The sequence below is a fragment of the Manacus vitellinus genome, unplaced genomic scaffold (genome assembly GCF_001715985.3).
Source record: "Manacus vitellinus isolate BGI_N305 unplaced genomic scaffold, ASM171598v3 scaffold_5_pilon, whole genome shotgun sequence".
NCBI lineage: Eukaryota > Metazoa > Chordata > Aves > Passeriformes > Pipridae > Manacus > Manacus vitellinus.
The window spans coordinates 40,416,401-40,431,235 of NW_021940682.1; the positions used below are offsets into that span (position 1 = coordinate 40,416,401).

General features: G+C 35.3%; 1 protein-coding gene across 1 annotated transcript in view; it reads right to left on the bottom strand.

Annotated features, from left to right (window-relative positions):
- The window catches only part of DOCK4 (dedicator of cytokinesis 4), a 154,063-nt gene that overhangs the window by 25,884 nt on the left and 113,344 nt on the right, over positions 1-14,835 (bottom strand). Inside the window, exons 33-39 of the mRNA XM_018080173.2 lie at positions 12,064-12,090; positions 11,802-11,897; positions 10,049-10,109; positions 6,659-6,752; positions 3,913-4,061; positions 2,824-2,910; positions 1,023-1,127 (exon numbers count right to left, since the gene is read on the bottom strand). Coding sequence (XP_017935662.2) covers positions 1,023-1,127; positions 2,824-2,910; positions 3,913-4,061; positions 6,659-6,752; positions 10,049-10,109; positions 11,802-11,897; positions 12,064-12,090 — 619 coding nt within the window. The remainder of the gene's footprint in view (positions 1-1,022; positions 1,128-2,823; positions 2,911-3,912; positions 4,062-6,658; positions 6,753-10,048; positions 10,110-11,801; positions 11,898-12,063; positions 12,091-14,835) is intronic.

The window sequence follows — 14,835 nt, forward strand, 5'->3', positions numbered from 1 at the left end:
GCACATTTAACTTGAAAAATGCATAAGAAGATGCATAAGCAGTCTGAAAGTACTGCGCTGTTATGCAAGTTAACTTCTTCCAGTACTTTTATTCCATCAGCAATCTAAACATTAAATTCTTTCTAATTAATATCTTGAAATTCAAATATAACAGAATTTATACTAAGATGACCACTAGGTAATATCAAGAACTATATTCCTATTAGGCTCTTTTTGTGAATTGCTTTTAAAGGAGAGAGTTCCATTCTATATTTGCCATTTAGAAATCATAATTTTCCCCATCACTAAGGCCAAGATAAATCAGGCTTTTTAGCCCTCCACACACAGAGGAGGTTCCTTCATCACTTATTTCAATAACCACAGGAAGAGGAGGTTAGATTATGATTGCATCTGCTCCATGAATAAGAGGGATTCTGTCCTCTTCCCAAGGTGACAGTCAATGCAGCTAAACCACTGCAGACTGTGGACGAGGGGAACAGTGTAAACACAATTTACATTTTCAAGGGCATTTCAGTAACTTCAGAATCCCAGATTAATGAACAAGAGTAATAACTTTATGTGTCTTATCAGTTTTAATACATTGATAATCAATGAAACTCAGCATGTGGAACTCCCAAGTCATTAAAAAAAAAAAAAGAACTTGGGAATGTAATTACTTAAATGCTAAATTACTGGGGATACTTCTTCTGACAGCCTTTTTCTGAGCACCAACCACCAGAAACAGAACAGGATAAAGGGAACAAACTACCGTGAAAAGATGACATTGGTCTGTGGAACAGTATAGGTGCATGGTTTCCAACATAAACATGAATATTAAGTTTATGGGGGACTCTAGAAGGCTACCATTCCTCTTTCCACTAGTAAGGACCTTTTCTTAACCCTGAAAAATGAGGGTAAAGAATTTCTCCCAGGATAAGAACTTGTATATTGTATGAACAAATTTTCACATAAAGAAAGTGATTATGAATGACATAATCTGCCTTCCACAATGACTCCATTCTGTTTATTTTCAATTCACTTACTCTCAAGAAGAATGGGAACTTTTTCCCATAGAATCCAACTCTGAAAAATTCTGGCTCCAAACGCTGTTGATCCATAATTTTATCATATAAAGATGCTTCCATCATCTGTGTGAGATTGATAACAAATGCAATTAGTCTTTTTTGAAAACACTTTTTTATCATAAGCTATCACAAAAGGGAGTGTCTTTCAGCTCTGGAGTACCAGAATTGCAGTGTATCTCTGAGCAACAAGGACATCTCGAAGTCTCTGAATGCATCAGATTAAGTAATTATACCTCTTTAATGACCTGAAAGTTTCCAAGAATTAAAAAAAAAAATCCTTTAAAATATGAAGCACCTATATTAAAGGGGTAAAATAGAAAGGCAGTTTGAAACATATTACCCAGTAATCCGCTAATCATCCAAACACATGGCAGTAATGTGGTCAGTTTAATCAGTGAAGTCCAATTTCCATATTCCAGACAGTTGTGTCTAAATCATTCAAATGATTTAAGCAACAAATCTGAGTTCCTTTAAAATCTCACAATAGCAATTAACATAATTTTTGATCAATATATCCTGCTTTATCTCACTCAAAACACTGACACAAAGAGATCTTAATGTCAGTCCCCTTTTTTTGATGGTATTTCCAGCAAAGTTTTTAATACTGTGAAAAAAACACCCCACAGTATTAGCCCTATTTTAGGTAATGCAGTCAGTTACTTAATATGCATATGATATCAACAGCTGCCTAATTATATTGCTATGGGAAATCCCCACCCCTCCATTTTTGGATTAATGTAGGTGGCACAGATATAGTAGAAGGATATTTCAAACATAAAACACATTAAATACAATTAATTGAACATGCATAAGCTAATAATTTATTCACATGATGATAGTCACTTTGCTTTTGCTTATAGAATTCTGCCAGTGGCATATCTAAATACATATGGAATAAGCAGATCACAGAGAGTGCTGTCATATAGCCCTGTGTTGAGAATTTTGCATATTGTTTTTAAGCAGCTCTGGATTAAAGGGGCTTCAGTCAGTCATAACAGCAAGCATCCTATATGTACAAAAGATTTAAAAGGGAGGATGCAATACAAAATTGAATCTATCAGAAGCAGATAAGGAAATAGTAGAGTGAATAATCTTTAAAATACAGTGTCTGAAAGAATGAAAAACAATGCTTAGAGTTCTAAGAAAAATGAAAGAGACAACAGGAAGACTGTGCCAGGAAAGATTATTTTTCACTATATATTATTAAACAGACCATATCTTTAAGCAGTAAATTAAAAAAATTGCAAAGGTGTACATTGTTTGTGGCAAGCTGTTTGATGCAAAGATATGCTGCTGCTATTAGTGAAGGACTGATAGACCAGATTCCCTGGATAAACTGTAGGAAATCAAGGAGAGAATTTGTAATATAATTTTTCTGCATAAGCATGCACATGAAAAGTATGCTGTATAGGTAAAAACATTGCAAGAACATTAATTTTATAATAAAACAAATAAACTTGGTCTGGTGGAAGATGTCTCTGCCTACAGCAGATGGGTTGGAATTAGATGATCTTTAAGGCCCCTTCCAACAAAAAACATTTTATGAAGCCATGATTTTCCCACTTCTCTTCAAAAATCTCACACTCCTTTTTTTATAATCTCTACCGTAGAAAAAAAACCTCAGGGTAAAAAAATAGGATTGGCAAACAAAACCTAAGAACCATTCTGTGGCAAATTTAAATTTTTAAAGTAATATTTTATAATCCAAACTAAAAAGCTTTTGGATTCCTGTTTAATGAAAAATATTTAGGTACATTACCCTCATCTTGCTGAGGTTTCTGTAATCATAGTAGCTCTCATACTGTTCTGCAATTTTCCTGCATAAGATAATGCCATTTTCCCAACACTGCAAGCAAGTAAAAGATATTCAGTAATTCAAAGCAACTGTGTGACAATTTGTGACTTAATAGTGGTCTGTTCCATCTATACTGTCATACTTCTCGTAACTGAAAATATTCGAACAACCTGTCCACTAGACATAATGACAGCTGCTGAGTAATAATGATGAATTCTTTGAAGGATTAAAAATATATTTAGAACTTAATAAATTATTCTTATTGGACTATGCACAAAATATAAGTCATTGCAAGAGTAATGGACATCTCTTTCAATATGTCATGAGATGGATTCAACACAGTATGATTTTTACATTCTAAAATTGTATTCTTAACATATCTTCCTTAATTTTTGTAGATTGGAAAATATTTTAACCATGTAAATTAAACTCTAACATCATTACAGAACTGTTTGAAAAACCTGATAATCAATGTCTGTTTGATTACATTTACTAGGCTTACATAGATTTTACACTAGCTACACAAAATTGTTTATCAGCAAGACAATTCAGAACACTCAGTGTATGTAAAATTTTAGACTACAGAATAATTACTCTCGCCTAATTCAGAATAAGCATTCTCAGTGATGGCAATGAACTGTGATCCCCCAAACACATTTGTTATTATTTTCTAAAACATACAACATGATATTGAAGGTGTAAACATAGTCTTTGTAATCTGCACTTGGTCACTAAGTGAATTTCATTAGGTCTATAGGGGTCATTTTCACCACCTTTAAAAGAGGATAAATTATATCATCTTTTATAAAGTGCTTTGACAGTTACAAAGCGAACTGCTACACAAGTGCAAATTATTCTCACGTGTAAGTGTGGGATTTCTAGGACACAAACACTGGATTAGGATACAAACACTGTGTTGCTAACTAACTGCTTAATCAGGCAACGACAAACACTTTCCCTCAATACGAGACAAGGCTGCCACCTCGGAACAAATATCCTAAAATGAGTAAACTACCCTTCCCAGATGCACTCAATAAAACAGGACTATTTTACCTTTCCCCTATCAAAGTTTTGAATGATGGTCAGATGGAGACACTCCTTACGTTGCCACTCTGTTTGCATGGGGTAGTTGAGAAATTCTCTCAGCGGTCGGTCAGACCACTCCAGCAGCTCATCATACAGCAGGAGTGTGTAGGCAGCCTCTACAAGACAAATCATGGCATGGCACTTATGAACACCAAACAAATAAAACAGACAGATAAAGTACACAGAGATGTGAATGCTCTTCTTGAGATGCACCTTTTTAAAAGGTTATTGATTTATTTCAAATATAAGGCAGATGGTAGTGCTGGTTTTGGACAGAGTTACTATCTACAGCTATAATAAATTCAACTTAAAACTGTCACACACTATTTGGAGTCACTGGGACAGTTTTTCTGGAGTCTGACAAAACAAAGGGGACAGAGAAATTAAGTAACCATTTCCTGCTTAGCCCCAGTCTTCCCTACTGCTAAGGAGAAACTCTCAATGACTCTGCTATCTGAACAAGGGAAAAAAGACTGGAGGATGAGAAACATCAGCAAAGAAACTAGGAAAGAATACAGACAGGAATGTGGACACAGTCCAAAAGAGATCAGGGTTGTGAGGGAAATAGGGAGGCAGATGTGTGCTTAATAGAACTCATTCTTTCCATAGAGAAATAAATCCCTGATAGCTGAGCCTTAACAGTTGGCCATAAGAAGCAATTTAGAAGTGTACATGCAATATTTTTCTCTTTCTAATTTTTAAAATTTTATTTATTTTTTGGTTTGGCAGGAATCAAACCTGTTGTTGCTTTCTGGTCAGAGAGCTTTGTAGTAATATTTAGATCATGCTTGGTAGACATCTGGGAATAACAAAATTATTATTATTTTTACTTTGATTTCAAGAATTCCTCAGAAATAGCACACTAAAATAATACTAAACAAATCTCTCTATTGGAAACTCAGATTTTGGCCAATTACAAACCATTGGAATTACTACTGGCTATGACAATTCGATTTGACTAACTGAGCATATGTATTGATTTCCAACTGTTCACAGTTTATGTTTCTACTCACAGGACCACTTTGCACGAGTGAGTCAGTACAAAGATTGGCCACATTCTGGAGATGTACTGCACCGGAGGAAGAAGTTCCCTACTGGACTTATTTTATTGCAGGTTTTATAGGTTGTACATAAGGCAAAAAATAACTATAAAATATTAAAGTACTTTTTGTGCTAAGGTAAGTTTTCCCCAGACAACCATGTCCTACTTCTGCCTCTGCCATATGAGTTCCCATAACACAGGTGACTTAAGCCAAACTCCACAGTGTTTTTTTAACAGTAGTGTTCCTCTTACACATCCAACTAAGAATCTGTGGATGGAAAAACATCACTGTGGCAGATATTTGTGGGAGAGTGTGCTTTGAATCCCAGGGGTAGACCCGCTCAAGTGGCACAGACAATCTTAATTCTGGCATCACACAGCTTTCAGGCTGCTTGACTGGTAACAACCTTTGTCATAATTTAAAGCTACAGTTTTGTACTTTTAAAACATGCAGCACATTTATAAACCAATTTTAAAAATCCATGAAGCTGGCAACAACAAACCATTCCAAATCATAAGGAAATAAAAGATAGCAGAATATAAATACACGTCAGGATAGCTCACTATGAGCCTTCCTTTTTAAACTTGGCATCCAAGTCCATTTTAACAGAATTTTGTCTGTCATAACATTTTTTTTTTAAATTTTAATAAATGCATTTATAAGAATAAGAATGACCATATTGGATGAAAAGTCTGAAGGGCTCCTTTACCCAACATCCTATGTCTGGCAATGGCCAGCATAACAAATAACATATTGGTACTTCAGGGTGAATAACCTTTCTTATGGATAGCAGAAAAGCACAAGGAAATTTGCTGTGGTAGTAGGTACCTGTAGTCTGTTTACTAGTGACCCCAGCCAACTAATCTGCTTTTAAGAAGAGAAAAAAATATAGAAAGATTCTGAACATATGCAATTGCAACTGCAAACACTGGGGAAAAGATGGAGGTATTATAAGGTCAGTAAAATATTTTGGTAAAAAAAGATTGTGTGATTTAAAAAGATACTGATTTTTTCTTCTCCAGCAATTATTGATGGCATGTAGTTACCCAAATGAAACACACTTTAACTTGTATAAACAACAGTTATGCACAATATCTTCCTGTTTCTTCCTTTAAAATATAACGGCCAGCCCTGGCACAAATTTAGCATTGAGAAATCCTGGACAATAGTACTGCAAATGTGGTATGTGAAGATTCAGAAAGACAACATGAAAGTGCTATACTTGTTACAGGTTTTAGGGTCTCTGTTTCATCACTAGTAAGCGATAAGGATTTTCCTTTCTTTTTTTTTTTTTTTAACCTAAAAGTTAGGTTCTGAAACACAGCTGGGTAGAAACACCACACCAAACAGATAGCCAGCAGCGTTACAAAAAACTGTATAGGCTCAGATACAACCAAATGAACTCATAAAAACTTCCTCTAAACTTTACTCCTTTTGGGTGGAAAATGACTGCATCACACATTTATTACTAGCACGTATCAATAGGAGTCATTTACATTCAACATGGCACAGCAAATAGTAGAGTTGTGGGGCTGAAAAAAGCCATATTTCGAGAGACATCAATTAGGCAAAGAAACTCAGCTGTTGCCTGGGTCGGTATGTTCTGCGCTGAGGATACAGCAAACCACAGACCAGTCCTAAATATCTTTTTCTAGTTTGTACTCAGTTACCTGTGAAGTTTTGTGCTTTCAGATGTAGGTCATAGAGCTTATGAATATAGCGAATATACATTTCTTCTTTGTTCAGTTCAGTCTTGTAAAAATTCTGAAATAAAATTGAATTTTTTAATGAAATGTAGTAGTTTATAAATTTATGATACTGGTTACAAAATAAAAGACTTCAAACATAATGTTCTAGAAATACATGCATAGATTTGAAAGTTTCACATGTACAAAGTCATTGCACAGTAATGATGTGTAATACAGAAAGAAATAGTAAATACAATTATAAATTTTCAGTAATCAACATGCTCCTGAATGTATTAAAAATTCTCATAGAACATAAAAGGAAGAACCTGATACAACTGAAATCTGATAGTTCTTTATGAATAGTAATCCACCCTTAGGCCATTTAACATCTTGCTGAAAGCTCTATGTTGATTATAAAATATTGACAGTCTCTGACTTTTGTAGTAATTTTTAAACAAAATATATACTGTCTGATATGTCTGCTCTTCTTCCTGTATAGCAAAATGCCAGAAGGACTTTGGTAGCTTTACGAAGAACTATTCAGTATTGTAAACAGCATAACCCTGAAATAAAACTGTGATTTCTTCAGCACTAACTGAAGCTGGGAACTGGTAACTGATACATAGATGCTGCATTGTAATCATTGAAATATATCAAGTTGCAGTCTAAATTGATATCCAGGACAAAATGTCTAGAAGTGGCTAAAGATTTCTGGACATATAACTGCTATTTGTTGTTACATGGATAAAATATGGACTGCAACATCTTAATTCTTGGTTCAAAGCATTCATTATTTATTTGCAGGCCCTAAAGCAAAGTATGAAAAAGTTACAGGAAGAGAAGTACAACCCCATAGCACTGTTCACAAGTAGTGCCACACTCACAATGGACATGCAGCTAGAGTCCTCCTGCTAGCCATGCTCAGTGTTCAGGATAAAATGCTGTGGTTAATAAAAATTTATAGGATAGAACAGTCTAAGCACTGGTCCTTGCTACCAATTACCAATTTTTTTCCTCTTATTTAAATCACTATTTTGAAGTCCAAGTTTTTCTCCTAATGTTCAGTATTCTTATTCTGTGCCACTTCTTCCTAAATTCAGTTATCAAAGAAAAAGGTGGGAGGAACACTAAGAAAACATAAAAATAAAAACTTTATCGAGAAAGTATTTTCTAAACTGATTTGAGAAAATGACTACATATCAGCTCTGTAACTACATGCTCCCATCTGCCTTTATAATCCAAAGACTTCCCTTTTCCTCCCACAAGGTGTAAATCAGGAACAGATGCTTCTCTTTAGAAAACAAAAATGAAAAAATATCTATTTGTATGTTCATATTTACCTGTCTGAAAAAAGAAATCGACAGAACAGAACTGTGAGCAATAATGCACAAAGATTAAGAAAAAATATGGCACTGAACTGCCGTACTAGACCTCTTGACTCTTACCCCTAAAAACAAATGGCTCTAGTACTGTGACTAGATGTCACAAATCTTAACTATATAAATCAACTGGTTTTCTCTGAAGCTCAGTTCTAACAATGTCCAGCTGTCTGTAAGGCAGACCACAGCAAGAAGACAACCCAGTCACAGCTGAGGAAAAACATTATGCTAATAAAAATGTTATGATTTTTCAACAAACTATTTAAAGATAGAATAGAGGTAGTCTTCAAAAAGGGACATGATGTAAAATGTTGACTTCCCTAATTAATAAAGAATTCAGACTGAAAACAACATTTCAAACAGGCCAGGTGGACATGTTCTACTTGAATGGTATGATGCCATATCCCAGTGTAGACCATAACAGGAAAACATCCTCTTTCTAAAAAGAAGATATAATTTTAAATTAATAGAACGTGAAATATCAGTTAAATATCAAACACTGAGGACCAGAGATGCCTCAGAAAAAGTCCTCAGTGAGTTACCAAAATGCTTCTGTACAGCTCTGTGATGACAGACAGCTTTCAAATTGGACTTTGTGATTCTTATGCATAAGGAACTAACTCCATTAGACACCTCTTAAACCAGGTTTTCCAAAGAAGCATTACTAATGTGATATCCATTGCAGATGACAGAGAGGGTGACGAGAGTAGGAAAAAAGTTCCTTCCTTTTCCTTTCAGCTAAATTATTACTGCTGATACATACCCCTCCCTGCATATTTCATAATGTGGCATAATGAAATGTTAATCTGAGAACTTGGTTAACTTGGACAATTCTATTTTCTGGAAGAACAGTGTACACCTCTATGGCAAAGCAACATAAAAATTCTCTTTTTATGCCAACCACTCCTCTTATCTTTGGAAGTCAGAAAACCTTCAAAGCAGTCATAGTAGATGACAACTAGAGAAGACAACGAGTTCATTCATTAACTGGCAAGCAAATGTCTTAAAGTTTTTGTGCTACTTCTTTAATTGAAATTTCTTTTCAAAATTTGGCATTTGTTGTTTCTCTGGTGTGCAACTAGTACTAAAAATTTGTTTAAAAATTATTAGGATATGAAATTCATCTTAGCCTGTATGAGTCATTGACAATTCCATTAACACTTTATATGGTGGTTTTGGGTTTATAAATATTTTAATTTTCTTTTTGTACAAATCTTGGATGATTTGCTAATAATAGATTAAAAACTCCTCAGGGATGAAAATAATCCAGGTGCTTTACAGAATTCAGAACATGCCAGATATTTTCATAGAAAGCCTGGTTCTCTATGGCTTCATAGTAAATATCGTCCCTGTTTAGAGCATTATTTTTCTAGTGAAGAAGTTCTTTGTTCTCTTACATATAACTGCTACCTAGAATCAAAATGCAACCTGTAAACAAAAATGACGTCTTTTTTCATACTATGAATTTGCATTCTTGGTTTGTTGTAATGATAATAGCATGACAAGAGGAGGTCTTGAGCAGCATTTCTGGCTCTTCTACTGAGAAGAGAATAGTTAGTCTGCAGTATTGAGAAGTATCCCATATTATATGTTATAAGAATCAACTTGCGTCAGTTATTGGGAAAAAAAAAGAAATATATAAGTTTTGTTGGGTTTGGGGAAGGACGAATGGCATGTTTGCTTCTATGAACTCAGAAAACAATTAAACTTGGAAAGAACTTTGGTGAAATTTATCCGGTAGAAAGAGACTTAAAATTTAATAAAGCAGCATCAGAGACCTCTAGGAACCCATCTATAAAATGCCAAGGAAGACTAACTCCCCCTCATATCAATTTCACCCTGTAAAAAAACAAACAGTGATCCTAAGTGCAGCATTATTCTGTAAAATTCTACTCAGATTGCAATAAGAAGCAAAGTACCTCCTATTCAAAGTATATCTGTATACTAGAAAATGCTCAGCTGAAATGAAAAAGGGAAAAAGTATTATACAAACCAAAAGGCTAACGGTGCAGCCAATCTTTTTGCCATCCACTTCTCCCATTTTCATGCAGTCCCTAAAACAGAAAGTAATGAAAGTCAAAAGGAATTATGCTTATCCTCTTACAGTGCAGCACACCTCAGAAAGCAGACACTTTTGACTTGGCAAGCTGACGGAAATTATGCTGCCCAAAGGCATTTAGGTGAACAGCTGACCCAAGTAGGTAAGGGATTTCTTGCCTCCTTTTCTAGTACATTGAATACCTCAATTTTCAAGAAAGTCAGGTTTTTTTCTAGCTCTGTCATTGATTTGCTAGGAGACTTCTGGAGATTATTTGGTTTCTTCATACCTTGTGCTCAAGTCCTGCCAGCAGAAGCTAGCATGGCTGCCAGAAGAGGCAGTCCTGCCCCCTTCCTGCTCTCAGACACTTGCTCCCAGTCCTGCACTGCTGCTTGCAAAACCTCAGGAAGAGATACAGGTTAGGCAGCATCTTTTCCTGGGTTAGTTTTTGTCCATGCCTCTCAGATCACCGCAGTGCAACACAAAAACTTGTGTTGGCACATGGAAGAGGGTGATGTGAATGAGCAGGGATGAGTTTTCTTTCTTCAGAGGCATTGTACGCCTAAAGTGGTCATAGAATCACAGCATTAGTCCTCCTTTGGAAAAGCAGAATGACACTGATCTCCTCTGTAAAATGCTCCAAGATCCACCAAATTTTCCTCAGTAGAACTTCTATAATAAATATAATTTTAAGTTTGGGGAAACAACAGATCTGACCCTGAAATCAAAAGTTAAAATGGAATCATGCAGAGTTTATTATTAGACAGGGAAAAATAGCAAGTATAACCATGCTGAAGTAAAAGAATAACAAGGAGACATTACCATGTAGTCACTAAAAGAAATTTAACATAATTTTAAAAAATTCTTGTATACATGAGCTAAACAATTGTCCCAAATATTCTCATAACTACCAGCACACCATTATTTTGAAAGATTGAGAGTCCTGGAGGTTGTAATGCAACTGATCCCTGAAGAAGAATAGGACTGCCAGGCTTCTAGAAATTTAGAGTTCAGTCTCTTTGTTGATGAAAGAGCTTTCCTTTCAAACTGTCAGTGATGATAGCAAGTGGAGTACTAGGTCTCACCATGTGTCCCTATGGAATTAGGGAGAAAACTTTACATTTAAGCTCTAGAAAATGCTACAGTTGATGGCAATAAGCTGAAATCTGAAGTCTCTATACAGGCTTACAACTGACTGAGAAAATTAGTCTCACACTCCTGAAAGAAGTACCTCTCATTTCTCTCTCCTTTGTTCCTGTGGAACAGTCAGATGTGAGGTGTTCACCCAGAGATCATATCTTTGTATACGTGCTTACTGTGCCAGCTGACACTACAACTAAGCATGACTGACATAGTGATAAGAATTTTACATATTGTGTAAAACAACTGTCAGGTGATTAATACTGAGCTTTGTGTTTTCAGACAGACTTGAGTCACTAACCTACTGCCAAAAGTTACTATATTCCTTGATAGAAACTCATGCACACCACTGGATTTTTACACCATGGGGAGACTGTGGTTGTTTTCATGCTGCTTGTTGCATTTTCCTCACTGCTTTGACTGAGCAACTGCTGCCAGAGATCCTGAGCACTTACAGTTGATGTACCCATGTGTGCATGTGCAGTCACTGTTTGAGCAAGATAGCCATATTTGTCTCCTAATATTTCAAAGATGACAACCTTACTTCTAAATTGTGATAATCACTCACCTGTAGTCCAGTAGCCTCTCCATGAGGCGAGTCACAGTGGCGATTAATGAAACGCCACTTTCCCTCCATGTTTCCCGCTCAATTTTCTTCAGCAGACTGAAAAAAAAAGAAGTCAGAAAAATTTCCCTGTTTATTTTTGACTGTCACTATGACAACCTATCTGTTTTTACCAGTACCTTAATACCTTAGCAACATCTTTGACAGTTATATTTTTTTTCACAAACACCCTCCCAAGAAGCACAATTTGCAAACAATGTCTTACCTAGGATAAGGACCAAAAAGTGGAATTCTAGTCCAGGAAGCATTGACAAAACAAATGATTTTCATATTAGCTGCATCAGGTTAAAATATATCAAGTACCTAATTTTCATAATATATTAATATCCCAAAGACTTAACCCAACTCTTCCATAAAATTTATATATTCATTCCATGTTGGCACATCAAAAATGGGGAATTTAGAGATGTTCCTAGAAAATCATATTTATTAGTTCAATATAGCTTCTCAATGCGACCTCAACTTTTTTAAAGAAGATTTTTCCTCCTCTCCTCTCTAATATTTCAGTATGCATGAAATTTAGGAATAGGGGAGGGATTTCACTTAATATTTCTTTCTGAGAACATACTATCATGCACATGTACAATTCCATTAGCTTAAAGTGTCATAAGATTATTAAAAACTGTTGTGTTGAGGTCTCACACTAATGTAAACACAGACCACACATTGAAATGAAAAGCTTTCAAAATGGTGTTGTAAGTGGAGCTGTCAGTAAAACTATACTTAATATAATTTTGTTTATTATTCTTAATATAATTCTGTTACAGGCTTCTGATTTTCACTGCTGAAGTTTATCAAATATTAATCATTTTAGGCATGAATTTCCCACATTTCCTCTCTAAGAATGAGCATGGAAATATTTATCTACAGAGCTGTGTTACTTTTAAGCTTTGGTGGAGGAGCTCAGATGGATGACACATCCATGAAAATATTTCAGCAGTCTCTCTGAAAATGCCCTCAGGTATGGTTTATTTGGAAGCCTCTGAAAATTGCCTCATCCATATACTTCGAGCTTTTAGAGAGTCGTTAATGGCATCTCCGAACCTTCTGTGTGCAGTGGGCAAGCTGTCAGCTCCACTGACCTTCATCTACACTGAGCATGCTCAGTCCCATAGAACTCCTACGTCCAAATTTCACCGAACATATAACAGTGCCCAGTAACTCCTACATGCCAACTGCACTAGCTATACACTCCGGTTCTGTTCAGCTCCTTACATACCTGGGGATGTCACAGATGCAATTCTCCAAAAAAATTTGACCTAAATGAAGCTGTGCTCTACTGGAAGTGAGGAGGAAATACTGATTTTCATTCTAATATGGATCTTAAACGCACTTCTCTTTAGAAGGGAATCAGATGTCTTTCCCTCACAGTCAGAGACTGGCTATCTGTCATTGCTAGCAGACAGATGGCAAGGCCATCCTTAACCAGAAAAAGCTAAAGCACGAAGCCAGCATCTCTGTTTTTCATACAGAATACACAGCTACTTTAATTCACTTTTGAACACCTTACGTTCCTTACAAAGAAGTTTTAGTGTCTAACAAGAAATAAGAGTAGAGCCTGTTACATTATTAAGCCTTGATTACTGCACTGATTTTTCTTTTCTGTTTCCTTTCAACCCTATGTTAAACAGGAACATTTCAACCTAAATTCATCAAAATAATGACCTATAGTTCTTCTAGAAAAACAGCAGAAGTATGACTTTTAAAAAAGATTGTTTTCATCTGCATTTGACTTATGCATTTTCTTTAAATATGTATTGGTATATTCATTATAAACATACAATTTCTAACAATGAGTTGTGTAGATACATTCAAAGTACTTATTCAAACCGACATCAATGTCGTCAGTTGAAAAAATTTATGACTTGCCTTCTGATGCATGCCTCCCTCTCTCCCCCACACATCTTCCACCAGAACGCACAGAACAAACACTCAAAATGAAAAAGCTAGTCAAATATACCCCTTGGGTTCCTCATGGCTATATCTAGGTAGAATTGAATCTCTGTTCTTACAGGTCTCAAAGCATAGCCAAGAGGTTAGTATGTTCTACAAAGCACTAAGAGGGATAAACAACATAGTAGAAATGCCTTAACTGTCTCCAGGAAAAAAAAAAAGCAACTAACATGGGCGTTGAGCAATTTAAATTAATTTTCCAATTCAGAAAAATTAAACAGAAAGCATAACAAAACCTGAAAGCATACACCCACTGCAGTGACCAGACTGTATCTAAAGCAGGTAGGTATGTGCATCCCCTTGGCTCCCAGCTGTACATATCAAAAGTAACCATGCCTAATTTTCAGAAAGATAGGTAATATTGTAGCATTTGCTCCCATTAAAGACTACAAAAACCACTGCTTGCTGCAAAACTGTATTTCTATTTCACAGGCTACTCTAATATTGCTTAGATTAAATTATCCATGGAAGAAATACAAAAAACCCAACAACCAAAATCTCAGGCTGACCCCATCTCTTGCATTCAGCTCCCTAAACTGTCCCTCTGATTTTCATAATTTTCCTTCACATACCCTAGAACACTATGTCATCCTCCATTTTAGATTAGTATCTTCTACAAGCGTTCTTGAGGAGTTAATCAAACTTAGTAAAAAACTAATGATAAATACTACTATTTTCATAAGCTGGGAGTGAACTTGAGCAGTTATTCTGAAATTTCCCAGAGTTTAGTTTTAACTTCTGCTATATCACAACAGAAACAACAAGTATACTGATGCTGTGAGACATTTTGCAATTTAAATTATTATGTCTATGTCTTCAGCATTTAGATTTATAAAAGGCTGTCAACATTTTTCACTGTATCTAGTTTAACATCAACCAGTTTAAATCTAACTCAAAACCATAAAAAATTATAAATTATATTTCATACTAATATGCTTTCTTATAGAATTTTAAGTTATTTCAGTGATAGACAAACTGATGTATTTTGCACACGAGAATGCATTTAGACTTCATTTTATAATTT